The sequence below is a fragment of the Xiphophorus hellerii genome, chromosome 4 (assembly GCF_003331165.1).
Source record: "Xiphophorus hellerii strain 12219 chromosome 4, Xiphophorus_hellerii-4.1, whole genome shotgun sequence".
NCBI classification, from domain to species: domain Eukaryota; kingdom Metazoa; phylum Chordata; class Actinopteri; order Cyprinodontiformes; family Poeciliidae; genus Xiphophorus; species Xiphophorus hellerii.
In genome coordinates, this window is record NC_045675.1 from 24,209,867 (window position 1) to 24,232,800 (window position 22,934).

Here is a 22,934-nt window from a genome sequence, read left to right on the forward strand (position 1 = left end):
GTCATTGATTAATCGCTAACCGGAGTACGGAGTAAATATGTTTTACCCAAAACTTCTGAAGTGGTGTAGTTTTAGCATTGCATTTTAGGCAGAATTTATTTAAAAAATAAATTTGATTATTTGCTCATATGCATGTCTAAACAAGCTACAGTGGTTAACTGAAAAATGTGACAACTTTTTTTTATCTTATTAATCATCAGAATAATCAATAGATATGATAGAACTAATGATCACATCGAGTTTAAATGCATGATCTCCTCTAATCTAGTTCATCTTTCTGCTCCATTCACTTCTTTAGCTAAAGAGCATTTATATAATATATGCTGCTGTTTTCATCTATGAGTGGTTAAGCAGAACTATAATATTACAACGTTTACCATATGAAAATGTTTCAAAGAGAATCTCTTCAGATGGTAATAAAAGACAGAGTTCTCATATCCTACCAGTCCTTGCCATGGCTGCTTAAAGGCCACGGCTAGCCGGCCGATGTAGGAGCAGGAAACGGCGACAGGCCGTCCCGACACCGACACTGCGCTATTGTTGTCCTCCTCCTCGTTCATGAGCACCCACGGTTCCCAGCGGTACACTCGGTTGTCCGTGTCGTCTCCATCGTCGCCCTCCACAGCGCAGCGCCAGAAACGCACGTGAGAATCAGAGCAGGTGGTAACGATCAGATACGGAGCCAGACACACAGGGTAGATGGAGGAGGAGCTCAGGTGACCTGGAAGAAGGAGCAGGGAGAAGAAGATTTATGAAATGTTTCATCTTAATACCAAAATTAACCAAATGTCTGGAAACATGCTTTTCCAAATTATCCATGACATGGAAAAAGTTCAAATCTAATTGAGTATAGCTAAAAAAACGGAGGTGAAAAATGTTGTGCCAGCAAGGCAAAAATAATACTGTAAAATATTTCTGTAATTGGAATGAAGATCTGGAATAAACTCACTAAAGAGCTGAAGCAAAGTCCAACCATGAGGTATTTTAAGAAAAGACTCAAAATGGTTACTATTCAAAAGTATAAGGATGAACAGGGATGATGAGTTTGGCTGGGAATTACAGCACTGTGGATGACTTGGGCAATTGGGTGTAGGGGTGTGTAAATATATGTGGGTGTGTAAATAGGTATATATTATTTATGTATATATGCAGGTAGATGCGTATGTACATACTGTATATGTATGTATTACTTTCATCTGGTTCAGGAAATATTATTATAGTTATTATTATTATTATTGTTTTATTTTTTTGGAAAGGATACCGGAAACAGGAAGAATATTTATGCTATGAATTAATGAATGGAAAAGGAGTATGATTATATAAGTTAAACTTCATCATACTTCTTTTCAGACTCACAGTCACCGAGTAAGTGGTGTATTTACATGGATTTGAGTATGTAGATTTAATAGTAAGGTATTGTATTTACACTTAGAAACATGAAAGTCTGTTTTGTTGGTGAAATGTCTGTCTGAAATAAATTATCATTATCATCATCATCATCATAGAAGGTAGATAAAAATAAATTCTGGCCAACCTGCAGATGGTGTTGCCCTGGTAACTTCCACCCCATGCGGTAAGTCTAGTCGCTTGCTGCACACCAGCTTGGAGCTGAGGATAAGTTTGCTTGCTGATTGCAAGTTGGCTGAAGAAGCAGATCGAGGCAGGGGTCTGATTGGAGAGGTCTCCGGGGACGAGTCGGCATTCACGACCTGACTGGGAACCAGGAGCTGGCTCTGGAAGCTAAATGGTTGGCTGGGCTCATCTGGAAAATTTTACATAGATTTCTGGCCTATAACTCCGCAGAAGGAATTCAATATGATGTACTTCAGTGTTAATAATATCCAAAATAAATCTGATTTCTATCTTTTGCTGCAAAGCTGGACTTACCAACGCAGGCCTGCACAGATTGGAGGTGCAGGTGCCACATCTGCAGCACAGAGTTCCCATTAAGATCCTTCTCTATTACCACCAAGAAGAACTTCTCAGAAAATGGGGCAGGTTGGTAATCTGCATGCGCAGAAAAAAAAAAAAGTGTATTTAATTACCAAATTGACAGAAAGAAAACATCCCTGTTAAATTTGCAGTTGCTCTCTACCTTCTCCAGTCGAGAAGGCTGGTGTGAAAGCCTCTGATTCGCTCTGAGGTTTGTAACCTAAAATGAAATCCTCTTGGAAGACATGAAGCAGCTGGGTGTTGGAGCCGCACTGAATGCACGGAGACGTGGGATCAGAAAGGTTAACAAGGACTTCACTGAACTGCTGCACAACGCTGATGTGAGCTGCGTGTGAAAGCAGAGCTGCTAACCTGGTTTGTAATGACATCCAACTCGATGATACATCCAGGTCTGGCTGTGGACTGCTGACTGACAATGTTGAACACTTCGCCCACCAGTTTCTGGACAGAAATATGCATGAGCATTTGGTAATTATCCGTGAACTCCACTAATTGTTATGCATAGCATGAATTAGGTGTAGAGAGTTTTAAAGATGTAAAGCACGTTTTAGTCTTTACAAAAAGAAAAAAAGATCAGAAAGATGAGAAAAACAAAAATTCAGATTCCTTAGGTTTACAGTAAAGAAATTTGGAAAACATATTCTCATAGGTTTTATATGTTCAAGAGAGAAATAACATATTTCAAATGAGCAGCAATGAACGTGTTCACTCACAGATGTTTCTGGATCTGACAGCTCATCCAGTAGTTTTCTGGCATCCACAACGGCTTGATAGAGACGCAGGTTTTTACCGTCTGATGCCACAAAGCAGGCGCTGGCACTGTTACAGTAGGTTCCTGGCAGAAACAATGCAGTTTATAGCTCAAGTAATGTTATAACCAAATTACAGACTCATAACAACACCTAAATACGACATAATATCAAATTAATTCATTATTATGTGCTGATAAATATATTTCAGGTGAGAAGAATCGTGTTAGGCGATACAAGGCACTCTCATACAAACATGTTTATGTCTAGTAAGCAGCTATGATACGTAGCTAGAATGTCTTGATATTAGGTGTATATGTGACATTATTTTGTTCAAGCATATCATCTTAATATAATTTAACTCTTTTGTCAAACACAATTCTGATGTTTTAGCTAAATAAAAACTTGGGTTTTAATGTAACAAGAAGAAAAAAAACCCCATTATCGTTACAGTTGCAAATGCAACAGTGTGATCTTTATCCAGCCAGTGAATGTACTTTGCCAAGTACAAGTCGTGCTGTTACTGAAAAAAAATAACACTGAAGCATTTAAAAATGTAATCATGGGAAACAGAGACGCAATGAGCTGTTTAAAAGAGAAACTATGTTGTGCATAGAAAGACACGTCTGAGATTAATTCAGGCTTCCATAGAAAAGTCATTGAAACTTTCAGCTGAAAGGAGCACAACACTGATGTAATATGTAATCAATTACAAATTTATTGATGTAACTTGACTTAATGATTGATTCTATATTGCATTGTGATTCTGTGTTTGTTATGATGTAAAGCACTTTGAAATGCCTTGCTGCTGAAATGTGCTATACAAATAAAATTTGATTGATTGATTGATTGATTGATGTTTAAGCGTTACGCCTATTTATGAAAATTGCTAGATTTGGAAATGTTGGCATTATGCTGGAAATGTCTGGGATCTCTTCTTCAATAAACACAGATCTAATCACGCAACTTTTAACTTTGTAACAATCCTATTTTGACATAAGTTTAATGACTGATGAATGTTTAAGAAAAGTGTAATGGCTACTGACACATCCACCAAAATAAAATTTCACGTTGAGCTACTGGATTTAATAAGTTTATACTACTCCCTATAAACATAACATTCAGCTGTTACACAGTAAATAATATAAAATCAATGAAGCTATTTTATTTACTGTTTACTATTATATATTTCTTGCTTCTTTAACTCTTGTGTTTCGTGTTAGAAATAAACTCATACACTAGAACAGACCATTTAGTCTGTTTGAAGATAATAAAACAGGTTAGAAATGAGACAAAATATTGATTAGTGCAATCCTTATTATGAATATAACATCTAACAGAATGCTAGATGTCCTTTACAATATTAACACTGCACACATTGATGATGATATATTTGCAATATATCATCCTTCAGCCTTATATGAAGCACTTACCAAGTACTGTGCTGGGTACCAGTGTAGGCAGCCAAGCCACATTGCTGAAGGCAGACGTGTGCAGAGAGTTGATGCGGGCCAGTTCAGAGACCCCTCCAGTGCAGGACAGGGGTCCGATGTGGTCCACTCGCCACAAAATCAGCTCACTGTAAATGGCGTTTGGGTCGTGGAAAGTCCTTGTAGCTGCATTACGAAGCTGCTTCCTGTCGGTGCAAATGTAGGTGAAATCTTATTTCAAGCAGATGGGAAGTTTAACCATTATAATCGTCATTCAGGATTTGTTGCAGTAAGCAAGTTCTGACATTTTTACAATAAGCTCCCAGTTAATTTTTTTTTTACATTATTCTTGAAAAAAGCTGCATAAACACATACAAAGACTAAGAGAAGTGTGAATTTTCCACACAAAGTAAATTACCCATCAGGCTCTGGCTGGACACAGCCTTCATCTGACACAAAAAAAAGCAATCCATTTCTTATCATGCAGAATGCTTCTCTGAGTGCAGGATGGATTTTCTTTTGCCATTTTTAGGCAACTCGAGTGGCAGTATTGATTAGTCTACGTGCTGGAAGCAAAAGCAGCAGTAAACAAAACACTGCACTTCTGATCTGGAGGACACAGCAATGATTGTGGGCGTCGCTCTCATTATGTAAGAAGATCCTGACATACAGAAGAAAATGCTTCATATTCAGATTGGTATCACAATAATTAGCAGTCTATTTTCTCTCTCAGCCTGACAAATAAAGGATGTGTTGTTTGCATTATTTGTCTGTTCTGTACCTGGGAAGTCCTTTTGGTGGAGGAAAGGACTGGGGCTGCTCCCCTTCTAAACTGCTGGGGGCGGAGGGGGGAGTGAGCAGCGCGTTGTGGTGGGAGGAGGTGAGCAGAAGCGGCAGCACGGTGTGACAGGCCTGGTCGTTTAGGTGGAAACGGTGGCCGCAGTACCGAATCTTGTGAGAAACAGTCAGGACGTTGGAGAAGCCGGAACGCTCAGCAAATGTCACTGCCCACTGTAGTTAAAGAGAACGAAGACAGCTTGTGAGGAAAAATATAAAGTACTCGCCAATCTGCTCAGTAGGATGTTATAGCTTAGGAGGAAGCTATTAAATTATGTAAAGTATAAAAGACGTCATTTGAAATTCATGTGCGAAATAACAAGGTGATTCCCAGGTTTGTACCTGGTTGAGAGATCCGTCGACGTGCTTCGAGACCATCATGACGGCAGGGCTAATGCCAGGGCGAAGTTTTGGTGAGGGGGAGACAGCGGTGGAGCCCAGGCCGGTGGATATGGACGCTGAGCGGGACATCCGCTGGATCATTCTTCCCTGTTCGCCGGTCCCGGCGCTCTCGCCCTCAGTCAAAGTGCAGGCGTACATCAGGATGTTTTTACTTAGGGAGTTAGCATCACCCGTAGGAAATGCTACCGGAATGCGGGAGGAGAAGGAGACCTGGCGAAGATTTGGAGGAGGGAAAAAAAAATAGTCAATAGTGATTTCTTTTCTTTTTATGCCTGTAATCAAATTGATACTTCAAAAATGCTTTGTTGTATTCTGTACAGCTGAATAAAACATAAAATCACAGTAATATGACGGAATATGACGGAAGGTGATACAAGCTGAATATGGCATTTGCTCATTTTACAAGTGGTGGATGTGGACAAAATCTAGTTAGAAGGAATAACTCAAAACAGAAATATAAATAGATTCAATAACTTGACACTTAGATGCTTCAGAATCTGTCAAAATCTGTCAACGGCCTCTCAAACTGCTCACTAATACCACCTGATTAGCTCTTCTGCCTCTTAAATGTCATTGACTACGAACACTCGAAGCAGAATTAGTTGTATTTTTCTTCACTGGGTTTTTCAAAACTGAATTTTTTGTGAATTTTTTTAGCTAATAGCTAATCTTTAGCTATTAATGCTAAAGAGCATTAATAGCTCTTTAGCATTAAAGAGCTATTAGCTATGAAATTATTCATAGCTAATTTTCTTGCTTACCTGAACTTGTCTGAAAATCCCCTGGTTGAATTCGTCCAAGTACTTTACATGCCAAACCAAGAAAGAACCATCAGTAGGGTGTATCGTGAACAACATGTCTGGACTCTTGTTCCACTCTGTGGTCAAAGTCTCCATCTTCCTTTCCAGTAGCATGGACGGCAACGGCATGCTGGAGCTGGATCCAGGGGAGGACGCCTTAGTACTTCCTTGTTCCCCTGAATCTCCCTCTTCTCCGTGCTCTGAAGATGCTTTGTCAGACATCTCATCCAGGTCTAAGAAGATAAAGAAAACATATTTTATTCACCACTTCATTGGGCTTTTAGGATTGTTTAGAAAGTCACTGGAGGAACTGAAAGTGAACCATACCAAAATCAAACTTCATAGGGGATCCCTCAGCGTCTAGAGGCTCGTCAGTAGTCTGGTCCAGGTGCTGCTCGGAGAACTTGCGGAGCTGCGTCATAAAAAGATCCATTGATGAAGTGAAACTGAGGTCCTTGTTGTTAAGCCAGTGAACCACAAAGCCTCCACCACCAGTGCTGTCTTCAGGGTTGAATACTGAGGAGTCAGCCAGCGTTGAGGGGATGTCTAAAAAGGAGCAGAGGGAGCAAGAAAGAAACTGTGGTAAAGATGAAAACTCTGCATGAGGGTGAAAACATCTAAAGAAAAGGAAACCTACCTGTATTTGGGTTAATACTGGCAGAGATATGAAAGTGACACAGGGCGTTGGCATGATGAGCAATGTGGCGGTGAGTGTGAGCGTCTTGTGTGCCCAGCTGAGAGGGCAGCAGGTCACTGTGGGCCACCAGAGCAGACGACCGCCGCCGGCCCCGGCGCAACTGTTTCAGGTGGTGGATTGACTAAGCAAGCAAAGTTCAGAAATAAAAACGATGAGAAATGCAGATTTACAAATATCTCTTTCAGTTTTCAAATTAACACTTTGAGGCAGAACATACCTCTAAAGCGTGCTGGATTTTGTCCTTATTTCCCGCCAGGCCCGGGAGGCTGGAGCTGAAAGTGTGTGTGTTCTCAGTGATCTGCCCACCAAGCAGACTGTCTTCTGGTAGTAGGGTCTCTGACCATAACCTGCACACACCATCCTCGCAGGACGTGAGCAAGACATTGCAGACCGTTCCCCTAAAAATCAGAAACAAATCAAATGTTCGTGATTCATTCACTAAAACTTTCTGAATCGCTTTTGAGATGCAAAGATGTCAAGACAATCATTGTAAACCCAGACAGAGAGTCATATTTAAGCAATATGACTATCGGCCCTGGTTTTTAAAATATCACTGGCTTTCAACTGATTAAGTTCAGTTTCAAATCAAAAATACTTTGACTCATCAAGCCTTTACAGCATATTTTTGCACCAGGCAAATATTAACTGAAATATTTGCTAATATTTGCAGATCAAGAATAATAAAACTTTTATTTTATGTTGGGTTTTTTTATATCTTTTTAGTGGTATTTCTGCAGCATTCCTGCCAGAAATTTAACTAAAAATAGGAAATTTCTTTGGGAGCAGATACATTGTGATCAAAGATTAAAGAGATTGGATCAAATTAAACCTTAGATTAGATAAAAACTTCATTAATATTTGAAAATATATATGCATATTTTCAATTGTCAAACAAATCAATGCGGGAAGCATCTCATCTGCAACAACACGGTCTGATCAAGCTCTTCAGAAAGCTTTTTCTTCTGCAAGAGCTATTTAAAGCCAGCTCTGAATTATCCTGGGATTCGGATGCTGTCTGAAACACAACTCCCTGAGAGACAGGTTGACTATGTTTTCATTTTGGATTTTAGTAGGCCAAGAGAGAAGCGCTATATTGCTGGTTAAAACCAATCCCTGTCAGGTCACCGTGTAAGAATGTTTTTGTTTTTCTGCTACCTGATGAAGATTTTCCAGTGGCTTCATGCAATTACTACTATGTGATTTTTGTAAAACAAGGCCCGTCAGCAAATCATCATTAAGCTATGAGGTAGGAATAAATATTTAGTTGTGATTGTTAATTTAGGGAAAGGTCCAGCATGTGTTAGCGTATTCTGTAAAAAGAATCATGCATAAAAAAGATGCACTGATGTAGTTTTCAGAACATTATAAATAAAAAAAAACCCAGTTTGGTAAAGATTGTAGGCAAAACCATTAACGTTAACATTTTTTATGACAGTCTGTTTAAAATATATCATGGATTAAACAGTTAAAAAGAGTGCACTTATTGCATGCACTGTTGACAATAAAAGAAAAAAAAGACATTATTCTCACTAGAATCCTGTCTTTTCTTACTTGGGCATGTATTTGCTGGTCTTCCTCCAAGACATACCAGTGACCGAGCGAGGATGGGCCAAGTAAACAAAGGAAAAGTGAACAGGTGGAGACTTTTTATCAGATGGGTCCTGGACCACCACTGCTGAGCGCCAGGCAGTGGTGGGATACCACACCTTAAGTAGACAGTCATCCTATGCAAACACAAACATCAACATACAGCATTACATGAGACAAACATCACAGACAATAATTTTTTGCTCCATTTTTTTTTTTTTTTTTAGTGAAAGCCATACCTTCCCAACCGTTGCAAAGTACTCCCCATCAGGAGACCACTTGGCGGTGTGAATAGACGCAGCGGTCCTGCAAAAGAAAAAAACAAACATGTTTGGCTATGTTCACTTTTCAATGGGGAAGACTGCACAAAAACAAAACAAAAGGTATTTTGGAAGTCCAGAGTGCTGTTTCATCGTGAGCTTGCACTTTTCCCTGTTTCATTGGCTTTCCATGTGTCATCACATACCAATTAGTAACGTAGCGTGTGTGTTTACCCAGCTTTAAGCTAGGTCTGGTGACTGTGGAGTGGCTTACAGCTGGGCATAAAGTCATTTTATGTAAGTGCGGATGAGATTGGAGAAAACATAGCTGCCAGTAACATTTTACGAGTAAGAGTTACACTTCCACAAGGTTCAGGGTGTAAAATGTAGGTTAATAATTTTCTAGAATACAGGAAGGTAATGAAAAAAAAAAATTTTGGTTTCAATTTTTATCTATAAAAGCAAAAACACTTAGAAATAGTAAAATTTCCCACAGCAAAAATGGACAGTGGTTTTAGAGAGGAAACAACATTCTTTATATCATGTGACATTTAAAAACTAAAGGGTAAGGTGCAAACACCTTCATAATTTTTTTGTGAAAATCTTGAAAGTATAAAACATAAAAAATGATCTCAGTATCTGTTTTTCAAAGTGATCAAGTAATTATAAAACTCACTTTTCTGTAACAATGAAAAGCCTTTTGAGTCACAGGAAGGCAATACGACACACGGACAATGACGTAGTGTCTTCAGTTGCATAATCTGGAAACTTCCACGGCAATCACAGAAGGAACTGAGACCTTTTAACAGAATCATTCAAATTCATGTGTAGCCACCTTTTGGCAAAACAGAAAAGGGGAAGGAGTGAGAACTCTTAAGATCATCTAGGCAGGATACGTGGAAAAGCTTTGTGGAAGTGAACACAGTAAAGAGCGCGGATCTCTCCTCACCAAAAGACACTCTCTCTGATGAAAAAACGCTTAAACTCCAAGCTAATGACACAACTGAAACCTTAGACTTAAGTTGAGGAATAATCCAAATGTGATGTAAGAAAAACCAGCACAGTTTCAGACTAATTACCTTTAGCATCATTGATTTTTTCCAAATGAAATCAAATGAAGTCGAGAATATACGAGTGCAGATGTCATCTTGGTTTTAACTTCCCTTTCAAACCATTTATGAGAGGAAAATATGGGAGAAAAATAACTGCATACAATCTAAGAGTTTGAGTGTTTTTGACATGTTATTGAAATACTGTCACCTGTAGTGTAAATAAAAATGACAGATTCATTGGGAGATATTTGCACAACCAGTAAATTATTTCTTAGTATTATGTGAACTCTTCTGGTCAATAAAATGGTCTGAGTAGGTACTTTATGATTTTGGACATGGCAGTGAAAATAACTACCATGCTTGGAGACGATTGCAAATGAAAAGTTGTAAAATTATGATATATGCTCTGGATCAACAGATATGTTGTCAAAAGACCTTTTGGTATTTGTTTAACTGCCATTGCTGACTGTAGACAACAGACTCGTTTGATGATTTACGCTTATATGGATAGAAAAGTGCAAACGCTTACTTGCACTGCCAGACACAGTTCCAGTCACTGAGGACAGGGTGGGGTTTGTCCTCGATCATCTGCCCATCCTCCTCTTCTATGAGAGCGTCTGCCAGTGGAGGAGCCCACAGCTGGAGTCGTTCAGCTGCTGCCAGGATACGGTTCCCTGAGGTCACAAAAGCACTTCATTAACACACCCTACGTCCCACGACGACTCCCACAGCACACGACGCAGCATGCATAGGGTCATGTTTTCATACCACAGATGTCATTACAGACAAATCGAAGGGGCTAAGGGTGGAAGCTGTGTAAAAATGTGGATCGTTTTATTCTGGGAAAAGGTTACAACACAGAAAGCGTATGTATACCTTGCGGGTCCCAGGCCAGGTTGTAGGTGATGGTATCAAGAAAGAACTGTCCTGTCTTTTGCCACTGGTAGTTAAGTTGCTATTAGTCGGTAGGAGAGCGAGACACACCATGCAATGTTATTTGCACACAAGTTTAATGAAAATCCACTGAAGGCTGTCTGAAATCACAAAAATATGTGAAATATGCTGGTGTCCGTACTCACCTTGTGGCGTTTATTGGGATTGATAGAAAGCGGCTCAAAGATGCAGACCGTGTTTCCGTAAGAAGCTGCAATCTAAAAATAAAGAGCCGTGTTCATCATCACAGCATTACTCACCCCATCAGCGCTTATGCACAGTCATTCCCAGAAGACAGAAGGGTAGAGAGGGGAGTGAAACAAGAGCGCAGGATAGCAGACAGAGCTTGGGCAGAACAAGACTGGTGCAAACAGGGCTGAATGTTCCTCATTCTGCTCAACATAATTGGTAATATCCTCGGTTTTCAGACAAAAACTATGTGCGAACGAATCTGAAGGGTGCAATCAACACTTACCCTGCCAAGCTGGTGGGAGCACTCCACACAGCCCACCTGTATGTTTCCATTCTGAGCTCCCGGGATAATCTGAACGCAGTCGAAGTCACTAGCCAAGATGACTACATCGCATCCTGATCCATAGGCCTGAAGATGAGATGGACACACAGGAAAGAAGGTTGAAAGATTTTAAATTTCACGCCTAAGATGATATCTTGCACTCTAGTTCTTCACAACGGTGCCCACCATTTTTGAAGCTTTCAATTTCGACACAAGCCAATTAAAATTCAGGATATGCAATGCATGTGTATATAGAAGTAAATCGTCATGCCCTTCTTTAATATGCAAAAAACAAATGCACAGTGTGGGAGGCTCTTGTGCACCTGTCATCATGACTCGCATATCCAGCTGTGAAAGTTGGTAAATGGAAAATAAAAGCATCTCTGGCTGCAACAAACTACCAGGTTTCCATTAACAGAAACATGAGCTGTTATAAATATGCAATAAAGTCTGACTAAAGCTGAATATTAGAATCCTGTATGCATATCTGCAGGTCAAAATGAGGCATGAAAGCAACAGATCAGCTCTCTTATGTTAATTTAAATCACAATTTTAAAACGGGATGTTATTCTTTTCTGGAAGTACAGAAGCAAAATTGTAACTTAACGTAAAAAATAGTGCTGGATAAAAACAGAAGTGGATATTTGCAAAGTTCTACTTTAGAAGAATCATTTGCGTCCAGCTAAGAAAAAAGAACCTGCGGGAGGTGCTGCACAAAAGCACAGCAGTTGAATAACTAGGGATGAAGATTTTAGCACAACATTTTTCTGGTCTTCATTACAATAACCATAACAGTGGCTGAAAAGAGGCTTAAAAAATTAATCACAAACATTCTGGCAATACATCTCATTGTGTATAATCAGAGCTCCACCACTGCAAACAGTGCTGTAATAAAATTTTATTTAAATTGCACCGCTACACTTTACACAATTATGGCAAATCTTCCAATTGATATTTATTGATGATTTGGAACCAACCATGAAAATAAAAACGGGCACATCATCTTACAGCGTTTCCTCGGTGTTACTATATTTGCCACTTTCCCAATTTAGTTTATAGGAAAAACCTTGAGTGTGCAAGAACCTGCTTTTGCTCTGAAATGTTTATGTATTTCGCAAGTGACCAGATTGGTTGTAATCATTAGAAACATTCCCAGGGTATTTTAAAATGCAAGCATTAAAAACATTGAAAACCTTGTACAGGCCTTTCTTTCAAAGTCTGTAACTGTATTGTTAATTCCTAAAGAGACATGCAAAGCAGCACGCTTCAACACGCTCAAACATCTTGCTGCACATGTTGAGTGACAACTGATCCGTATAGCGGATAGCTTTACCTGTTGTCTAGGTAAAACACTGAGGTTTCCATAGTTTTAACTTTCTTGCAGGGAAGAAATGTTTTTCCATATTTGTGCTTCTTCTAAGCATCCTTGAAAGATTCTCTCTTGATTTTACCATCTTTGAAAAGAAAATATCAAACGTGGCTCTACTTTGACATTAAAAATATTGTGAATTACTGTATACTAATGTTGATTGAAGGATTGATTATTGATTGGTTATAGGTTACTTTTGGTCTATGTCACACAGCCCTGCAAAACAGCATGCTGATTTTGTAAGGCAAGGTGAAAAAGGGAGAGAAACATTCTCAAAGGAACAACAGAAGAATAATTACTGCAGCATTTTTATTTACTGTTAAAGAAAACCAAAAGTTCAACAGACCTAATTAATATTAAACACATTGCTGCAGTTATATAACATCACCAATAACCCACACACATTGCAGAATTCAAAAGTAACCGTCTGCTGAAATAAATACAGCACCGGCTTAGATTCCAGGCTCAATGGGAGGACCTGTATTTGGATTTGGAGCATGAACTGAGAGGTAAATTGATCTGAGAGCAGTTAGAAGTGTCAGCTAGCGTGCAATAGTAGAATGGCAGAGACGATAACAGCACCTGGTAGACAGGCAAGCTTGGCCTCACGAGCAACAGCGCAGCCGAGATGACGACTCGTGTCTTTCATTATGCAGGAGAACAGGAGGAGAAGCTGAGAACTGCTGGGTCATGGAGCAGCACAACGCCACAGCCACTGGGTGAAGTTAATACTGGAGACCGCTGCTGGCTCATGTTTGGTCCTCACTAAGATTTAGGTTATGGGACGTAGAAAGCACTAAGGCAGCTGCTGCTTTACTATTGCTGCAGCATTTCCACCTGCACATTACAGCAGAAATTAAAAGCAGTCACCGTCACGCACTGTCTAAGACTGCTTTGCACCTCTCTCTCTTATTCACACACACATACACACCCTCCCCACACACACACACACATACACACAAGCATAATATGAGAGCTCACTCTACCCAGTTTGTCGGCGGCACACCTCGCACCTTGGAAGTGTTGAGCTTCGGTGTGTTTGCATCGTTTCTTTCTTCCCACAAAAGAAGACGTGTTAAAAATATTCAAAGTTTAAACATTGCTTTGGGATCACAAGGCAATTTAAAATTTGGTCCCATTCAAAAGTTAATTTTATTGTTACACAATGATATAGAGATTCAGGATTGTCCTTTAAAAGACAATGTTGCCCAAACAACAAACTCTCCAACTCCAACCAGTTTTATATTCACTAAGTTCTGTGGCGCGCGAGTCATTGTGTGCCTTGATTTGAAACAAAAAAGCATTTTAGCACATCATCTGACGACTGGTTTCTGTGAAAAAGAAGTACGTGTTAAAGTGAGAAACAGCAATAAGGGGAAGACTTAAGAGTCAAAATTAAAATGAGAAATCATTAGAACATTATATTATAATCATCTTTTTTTTTTCTTGAGAAAACACAAACTGACAATTTGCAGGTTTTTACTGAAAGATGTTCTTAAATAAAAGCTGTTTATAGTTGTCAGTAAACCATCAGTAGCTAACAGTTGGGTCTTAGATAAGGGCAAAACGTTATCCTTGTGTCGGCTATGGCCACATGCAGGACTTAAGTAAAAACAATAATGTATCTGAAAGCAGTTCAATGAGAAACTAAGGTCCTAATATTAGCATGTATTAATGTTTTTAAATCAGAACTCTTAAGTATTGAATCACAATCATCATCCCAAAAACAACAACCTACTTTGTACACCTGTACCAGACCATTTCCTACTAATATACTTGGTTTCTTGGTTGTTAAGTACGGTACTCTGAAGAATTGTGAAGATACATTTCCATAGCAATGCTCCAATAAAATAACCTGAAATTTAATTATCCAGATATTTTTCTGAGGATATTATCATTTTGAGCAGTTCCGTTTCTCGTTTGGGCCACACCTTAGGAAAAAATGACAGATTCATCAACGCACAATGCAACAATAACACTAACATATTTACAGAAAGATTTATTGTCATACATAAAAAGTTGGTTATAAAATATCCACAACAACAAATGGTTTAATACGGACAATAGAGATATATACTGTATATAGAGAGATTATGGAACTGATCGACAGATGGCTTTATTTTCCAAATGAACTGACCTGAAATTCTGACATCTTTTGAAAACCTCGTCCAATCAAAACACTATAAAGCTAGAAAAGCTAACTATTTGATCCAAGATGAAATTTGATCAAATAATCTAATTAGATCAAATTAGATCTAATTTGCAATCATTGATCAAGTTAGATTAATGACTGCTTTTGATCGTTCCACTGAATTCAGGCAGCATAAACATTCAGTGGTTTATTTAGTGCAATGCAAATGCAGCAAAATCCCCAAAGTTGTTTGACATAAAAGCATTATTTAGCAAGAATACAACTGGATATGGTGTAACAATAAGCAGAGCCTGAAAACAGGGAACTGCACTTTAGAAAGCCATGTTAAAATAAACTATTTTCTAAAAAAAAAAAATCTGAGGTTTTTGAGGTTATTCTAATTTTGTACTTTCAGCTGCACTGTCTGAAGAAAACAAAAAACAGTGCTCTAAGAAAATCAACAACATAGTTTAGATTTAGAATTCTTCCCGTATCACTTTTGACAGCTAAGTCAGCAGACTGCGGACTTTTGAAAGATAGCAAAGGTAAACTATCACAGGACAAACATGAAGCTGCTTTTAACTGTGTGTATTTTCAACAAAAGGAGCAGAAGCAGTCATGTGCTTTGATGGAAACAGATAAGAGGAAGGAGAATGATAAAATACTTCTGCCTTCATACATCAAAAACTGCCTCTTCTCTATGCATCAAAAGCACATTTTCCACAACCACAGCTGCTAGTGTCACGTGTGAGATCCATGCAGGTTTAGAGGGAACATTTTTGACTACCGTTGATCAGTTCTGTCCTGCAATAAGCTGTGGTGATTATGTCAGTTTGTAGGCACAGTTTATCCCTTTAACCTGCACTTTGACCCTCTGTGTGCAGTTATACTTTTGGGGCCTTTGCTATTGTGTCACATGACGGCAAACAAAACAGATGCTTGCAACGAGAAAACTGCAAGAGATCCGGATCACGCTTGGTGCCTCTCCATCAGGCTTTCACCTTTGAATTCTGGTTATAGTTTAAATTCACATGAGAGAATATTCCTTTGAGAAACAAAAACTTGTACACCTTGCCCAAAATGTTTTGCTTTTGTTTTTTTTTTTATTTGGTGGGTTATTCCTGTAAATCAAGTAAGAAAAGGTAGACATAAATCTTAAAAAAAAAAATTAAATTCAGCCATTATTCAATCCACACAGTTATATATGGTAAGTGTACACATAGAGTCCACACAGCTGACTTGACTTTCACCATTTATAAAACATAAAGTGCTCTGCACCTGCTCCCAGACACTATTTAACATTTTCCGTCAACACAATAACCTACAAACAGCACATTTAACAGTGGCCTCTTTGTTCAGCCAACTATGAGACTCCTCACACACACAGACACTCTACAAAGTGCGACATTGAGGTGAAAAACAAGAATCCCCAGCCATAATTACTGCTAGATAAAGTGTATTTTGTCTGCATTTTTGATTATTTTTGGTGATTTGTATTTAGGCAATAGGCAAGTCATTGTCAAATGTCCTAGATTTACAAAAGCCCCTTAATGACTCAAAATACAATTTAATTTTGCTTAATAATAATAAAAAGAGGCCTTCAGTAGTCTTGTTATTTAAAGTTCTTCAACAAATAGTCCAATTAATTCAACAGAGAACAGAATCGTACAATTTCTCATGCGTCACGTTTAGTTCTGTTCAATGATGGATAAATGTTGAAAATTAGATTTTTGTTTTCCTCCTATTCATTACATGAGTCAAAACTAAAAAAAACTCCTATAATTTTCAGGTCACACAGATTTCCGTCAATCACACAGATAGATTGGCTTATTAGGTCCACACCAGAGCTCGAATAGCAGTCAATCTTGCTCAAACAAATTAGATAATCCAAACAACTCTGGTGTGACACTGCCATTAGTCTGCACCAAAACCAAGCACATCTGTAAAAAAAACAACAAAAAAAAAAACCCAGCAAATTCATAAAAACAGTGTCACTTTCTATCTTTATTTTGTCTTTGTAGGGGAAAAATTGTGTTAAAATGCTGGTTAAAATTTAGTCAGCATCATATTTTCTGATATCTATTTTTTTCTCAGTTACTAATACAAAAGGCCTTTAGCTAGTCTGGAGGCAGACTCTAAAAAAAAACAAGACACCATCTAACAGGTCAGAACAGGTTCATTGTCGGTGTTACTTTAAGGAAATCTCTTATCGTATCTAAGAGAATAAATCTGGCCACGAAACGCTTATCCATTCATGGACGATGTAAGCTATGTATTTGTGTGTGTGTGTGTGTGTGTGTGTGCGCGTGTTTTGTCAGGGTCAAGCCTAGGAGCCCTAGGGGTCAGTGTGAGCATAAACGCATTGGACATGATGTCTAGTGCTCTCAAACACAGAAAGAAAAACACCAGACATAAAAATCAGGGCCCTGTAGCGACTACCAAGGCTTTAGCTTTACAACCATCCCTGTCCTTTGCTGTTGAGAAGATATGGCCGCGGGTTCAACATCCGCCTGTTTACATTTGAACTGCCTTCATCTGGAAACCAGGTTCTAGGGCAAGGATGGATAAGACCCCACCATAATTTAACAATATTTATCTTGTATAGTCCAGCAGATTGGGGAAAATCAGAAAAAGAAGAGGAAAAGCGATCCATCTGCATGTTTTGATGTGAAAAGATGTTATAAATAACACCATAAGTTGTAATGTGTTTCAGGAACAGGTCCACAGAGTTTCGTTTTTGTTTGCTGTTGTGCTTGAAAGCTGCTGAAGCATTTCTAAAACACATTCAGCAGATTCAAGTCATGCAAACAGGTACAACACAGGCTACCTTCAATACTTCGTACTGATCATTTAGCAAAACAGTATTTCAGAATATTGTTATTCTAATCAAGGTTTTTATGTTTTCTTTTTTTTTTTTCCAAGATGTTCGATAAGTTTCATACAGGTATTCATAACACCTGACTCAAGAATTCCTCCATTTTGTTAGTTATTTACATTCCTTATCTCAGTGCTTTGCCTGGACCGATCCATTTAATGCAAAAACGCCAACAATGGGTGTTGGGAGTAAGAGCACGTTGCATACCAGAGACTGTAGATTTTTGCCATCTCCCACTGCACAAAATGGAATATTGATTTGGCGTCTCTGTGCTATCTACTTGAGGCACACAGTCATTTTGGGAAGCTGCCAGACCACAGACTGACACATTGATTTTTACAACCCAAAGGGGTCAACAAATCACAAACACAGATTATTATTATTTTTTTTATTTATTTCTTTTTTGTGTGTGTGTTCCTAGTTTAATCAGCATTCAGTAGGTCGTTACTGAATGGCTGCTGTGCTACACCAGTATCTAAAATATAAATAATTCATATTTGTCGGCAATATTCGTCTATATTCCGATGCATGCGTGTAAAAACGGTGGCAGACACAGTTCGGTTTTAAAATGGACTATTTGTTGTTGAATCTGAACAACAAATAGTGCCAGTCAGGCTTTTTTAGCGCATGTGTCCATATATGGCTCTCTACGTCATGGCAGGCGCAGCTGATGCTGCGAGCTAATGATGCGTGAGGAGGATTTAACGCCAAATGGTAGCGAGCTCAGCCTGAGCAACGACCACATACAGCAATATACAATGCTTAACGCTGTTCTGGTGCAGAATCACGTCAAACACACGTTCTCGGTAAAAAGTGCACCGCCCATGTTTACTCGTTTAGTCGGAGTAAATATGTTTCCACAATAACCTTACGGCTGCGCAAAAAAAAAAGGGATTCCCTTGCGGTAATTCTAACGTTTTAAGATGCAGCTAAAGGTCACCTGAGTGCTTAATGCGGGGAAAAAACATGTCATTCGCAGCAATATTTAGTTTATCAATGTCTGACTGGCCGTGGGAGTAAAGCAGAAAGGGGATGGGATTAGGATGCTACTTGTAGTCTGGACTCTGGGCACTTCTGCTGAGGCAACCCGGCTAGCTGGTGCGTTAGCTTCGCTCGCCAGCCCCGTCAGCTGGCGAACCGTCCCAGCTAGCTAGTCCGCGGTTAGCCTGGACGGCTGTCGTTTTGTGCAAACAGCAATAAAATTCAAAGCCTCACCGTGAAGGGGACGTCATTAACGCTTCCCACCGAGTAGCAACAATCTCCAGGGTTCACCGCTCCCGTCAGCACCTGGTGCAGATGCATGTTCCTTCTATTTCAGCAGCAGATATGTTCTTTAATTATTCATAACGAGTCCACCCTTTCGGTTTCTCCATCTAGCAGCGACTGGGAATCCCATCAGTAATGTTGGCTGGCGTTGTCCTCGGTCCGACAGCGGCGTCTTTTCCTCCGCAGGCGGTCGGTCGGCTTCAGCAGGTTTTAGAGTGTCGTGTGATCTCATCGGCTCCCGACAGCTGTTTTAAAAACAAATGACGAGGCGTCCGTAGCCCCTCGCAGACAACGCCATCCTCCTCACGATTGATCGTGAGAGCCAAGGCAGCAGGATCTCTGCAACGATCCTGACATGCGCGCTCCCGACGTTGTCAAGGCACGACTGAATGGCCATAGATCTGTGCAGTCTAGATAGGGAAATGTGAGTTTCTGAATAACGCAGGCAGCTTGCGTGTCTGAATCCCTCAATAATATTTGTTATTGTGTCTATGAGAGAACGTAGCTGAAATAAATAAGTTTCAATATAGTCTTAAACTCGTCCTGTTACCCTTTACAGCTTTTCTGTAATTGTTGCTCTATGCAGTTTGTGGAACTGAGGATGTTGATCATGTAAGATAAGATAAGATAAATCTTTATTGTCATTGTCACAAGAACAACGAAATTTAAAAAGTGCCATCAGTCAGTGCATATGCTTAAAAACAAAAAATAACTGTCTCACATATGAGGCACATAAGTGACAGTAGTAAGAGTTTATATGGAATCATAGACAAAATAGCAAACAATGCGCACGTAATAATAAAAACATACTCTAACAAAAAGAAATTGTGACTGGAATGCCACAGCAGGGATGTTTCCTCATGTTCTCATTAACTAACATGGTCCTTGTACAACAAAGCTTGATCTCAGATGGCTTCATCACTTAAAGCCAGTTTTCTTGTCTTGCATGCTCAATTGTAGCTCTAGTTCATCATTTTTCATATTTACTAAAGTGAATTTGTGTAGCATTTGGATCAAGACACTATCTGGTGGTCAGCAAATGGCCGGTAATTTTAGAATCCTGAAAATACTACTAAATGTGGTTAGTAGTAGTAAACACTAATACATGTTTTCAATTGTGGGCCACATGAATGCAGATATTGCTGATAAAAGTTCAATATTTGCGAATCATTTGATGCAATTCTGCCTTGATAATAGTCTGGTTCTATCTAGTAAGGTTTCTACAAACAACATCATCCAGACACTAAGTATATTTCACAAAGCTCAGTCAGGTTTAAGTCCACAATGTGGAATCACTGGCAGTCTAGCCTTTCTGTAAACCAGTGACTTGTATATGTGATTCTTATCTTTTTATGTGATTGTTTCTTTTTTTTTTAAATTATTAGCATATACTGTATAATAGCAAATTTGCTATTATATATGCTAATAGCAAATTAGTACAATGGAGGCCCAAAAAAGTATATAGTGCGTAGAAATGAACATACTTTATAAAAGCTTGATAATTCTCTTTAAAATATATGTTTTTTTAATTGATCCTGTAAACTTCCAGTTTTCTGACACTGAATCTTTGGTTTCATTTCCTGTAAGCTACAGTCATCAAAATTTCAAGAAACGAAGGCTTGCAATATTTCCCTCCCCGTGTAATGAAGCCATAGAAATATATGATTTTCACTTTGTCAAAATGTTCTACTTTAGGAGAAAAAAAAACAATCTTTAGAACATTTTCAGTTCTTTGCAATTGTCCTGTGTTTTAAAAGCCACTGACACACAATTAAGGGACAGTGATTCCTAGTTGTCATATTTTGTAGAGAGTATAAGGTGAGTGAGCCAGGCCTAATTAAACTTCACGGTGACGGTCTCTCATCTCCTTATCTGCTCCCATCTGTCTCACTGATGTGATTAAGAGCAGCACACAGGGAGTTTTTGCTGTATAGCTACGCTTACTTTTACACCCCCATTCACAGATTCACAGTAGCAATCTGCTTCAAGTAGGGGGACAGATCTATACAACTGATACACAGCTGACAGTCACATTGGTGGCCTACTTATTCACACCTCACTGATATCATGAGGCAGGAGTTGCCTTCAGGCCACAGTGACACGTAGGACAACAAGAGCAGGAAGCTGAAGAGCAGAAGTTCAGAAAGAACGTGACGTATGCATAAAGGTGCCGACAACAACGGCATGGTTAAAAGGGTCATGAAGTGTTTTAGCATCTCTACATTTCCCATTTAATGTCACCAAAAGTCTCACACAACTTTAACAGCTGCAAAGAAATAATTTTAAGAAAACGTAGAAGCACGGATCAGTCATATTGGCTTAGATTTTTTTTTTTTCCTTTCCTATTTTTAGCAGTCAATGAACTAAAAACACTTGGTTAAAATTGCATCCAGGATGCTATAGGCCCTTGAAAGCAATATTAATCAGCAAGGCAGGGGGAGGGAAAAAAAATAAATAAATCCATGTTTGGCATTATGTAACCTACGGACCCATCCAGTAAATTGAAACTCAGTGAATTCCTGCCAGATATCTGCCTCATTCATCTTTTTAGTCTTTGAATAGTTCTAAAGGGCAGGCTGCTGCGAGCCAGAGTGACTAAAGATGTGACTGCATCCCTTGAGGCTGCAGTTTTGAAATGTTTTCCTTTTAACTGAAAAGGTGATCGTCCTAATGCATCTATTTCTTGACAGTTTGTGGCTTAAACTACGCTAATCAAACAAGAGAAAAACAGACGGACAGCTCCACAGATTGCTTATTCATGCAAGGATTATGAGAAATGCGGTGTAGATCATAAAAAGCTATTAATTAATGCTTAAAAAAATACTGATTATTTGGCCAAAAATGCTGAAATAAAGATATATGTCTAAATATAAATGTAGTAGTATTGTGAAACTCAAATACTAAAGTGCTTAGTCAGAAGAAAACAGTGTGGGAGGACTGGACAACATAGGAGTTATTGTTTATTTCAATATTGCAGAAAGGACGGGGGAAGGTTGTTTGCAGGTTACCGCTGCTTGCAGGCCTTCTCCTGTCACTTGGAGAGAAGGCCGTGATCTACAGAGAACAGAATTAAACGCGTTATAGATTTTCCCATTTCATGGATGGCTGCTTGCTGAAGAGAGTTCCAGTTTGGCCCCCGAGGTGCAAAAACATTCAGCTCCTTGTGGCAAAAATGTAATGGACCTTCTACATGCTCCCAAACAGATGTGTCAGTAATATTGGTGAAATGTAATGTTTGCAAGCTGCAGATAAAAAAAAAAAAAAAAAGAAGCACAGTGAAAATGATGTGTGAAATGCAGGATACACCTTTTTGCTAATTAGATTACACTTCTCCCAAACAAGCAGAAATTTCTAAGACATTATTTTTGAACCATCAGAGATCGAATTAGCGCAAAAACACCAGATCAGCCCTTTTTTCTTCTTCTTTTGGTCCCTTTAAAATGTTGTAAAGAATGTTTTAGATTTAATGTCCTCTTATCCCTTGTGAGTGGCATCCTGAGCCATAACGATATGAACGTGTGTATGACCCTGAAGTGTCTCCATGTGTCAACACATTCTCATATATGTCACATATGGTGTCATTCTAACTTAAACATTTGAAAGGCTTAAAAAATTATAAAACAAGCAAGTCTACAAAATAATAAAAATGTTTTATTGAGCTTGAAAGAGCTTCAGCCAGGAGATATTTTCTCTCCCATGAGTCTGAGAAATGTGATCAGAAAAAAAAAAAATAAAATTCTCATTGGTTTGCCTGAAATGTGCGTACATGTTCTTTAAAGTCTGATTCTGATTGGTTGATCAACACCAACTACTTCAGTACCTCTCCACACAAATACTACGACTGAGAAAGTACCTGAAGGAAATGTAGTACAGTCGAAGAATCAATAAATGAAATTTGCACAGCCAAATCTATTTCTTCTGAGGTCATAAATAAACCAGATACCCCAGCCATCATCAACAGCTGATCTACTTCCTTGAGAATGGGTCACTGACAGCAGCTCTTTGGCCATCCCAGTCCTGTGCCCTCCTCTCCTGCTGGATCCAAGTATAGCCCAGTTTCTTGCCTCCGGGTTCCCCTG

At 39.0% G+C, this 22,934-nt stretch overlaps 1 protein-coding gene across 4 annotated transcripts in view; it reads right to left on the bottom strand.

Annotated features, from left to right (window-relative positions):
- Positions 1 to 19,205, bottom strand: part of dmxl2 (Dmx-like 2) — a 44,113-nt gene extending 24,908 nt beyond the window's left edge. For 3 of the 4 annotated variants that reach the window (XM_032559715.1, XM_032559717.1, XM_032559716.1), the window contains exons 1-20: positions 18,805 to 19,204; positions 11,176 to 11,301; positions 10,847 to 10,918; positions 10,644 to 10,722; positions 10,297 to 10,441; positions 8,695 to 8,761; positions 8,420 to 8,592; positions 7,086 to 7,266; positions 6,809 to 6,989; positions 6,499 to 6,717; positions 6,133 to 6,404; positions 5,312 to 5,581; positions 4,914 to 5,143; positions 4,136 to 4,338; positions 2,667 to 2,788; positions 2,305 to 2,394; positions 2,096 to 2,204; positions 1,888 to 2,007; positions 1,535 to 1,762; positions 444 to 721 (exon numbers count right to left, since the gene is read on the bottom strand). In XM_032559715.1, coding sequence (XP_032415606.1) covers positions 444 to 721; positions 1,535 to 1,762; positions 1,888 to 2,007; positions 2,096 to 2,204; positions 2,305 to 2,394; positions 2,667 to 2,788; positions 4,136 to 4,338; positions 4,914 to 5,143; positions 5,312 to 5,581; positions 6,133 to 6,404; positions 6,499 to 6,717; positions 6,809 to 6,989; positions 7,086 to 7,266; positions 8,420 to 8,592; positions 8,695 to 8,761; positions 10,297 to 10,441; positions 10,644 to 10,722; positions 10,847 to 10,918; positions 11,176 to 11,301; positions 18,805 to 18,891 — 3,252 coding nt within the window. In that variant the 5' untranslated portion in view covers positions 18,892 to 19,204. Of the gene's footprint in view, positions 1 to 443; positions 722 to 1,534; positions 1,763 to 1,887; positions 2,008 to 2,095; positions 2,205 to 2,304; positions 2,395 to 2,666; positions 2,789 to 4,135; positions 4,339 to 4,913; positions 5,144 to 5,311; positions 5,582 to 6,132; positions 6,405 to 6,498; positions 6,718 to 6,808; positions 6,990 to 7,085; positions 7,267 to 8,419; positions 8,593 to 8,694; positions 8,762 to 10,296; positions 10,442 to 10,643; positions 10,723 to 10,846; positions 10,919 to 11,175; positions 11,302 to 18,804 lie in introns of all 4 variants that reach the window. The other variant, XM_032559714.1, reaches the window with a different exon arrangement.
- Between the last annotated feature and the right edge of the window lie 3,729 nt (positions 19,206 to 22,934).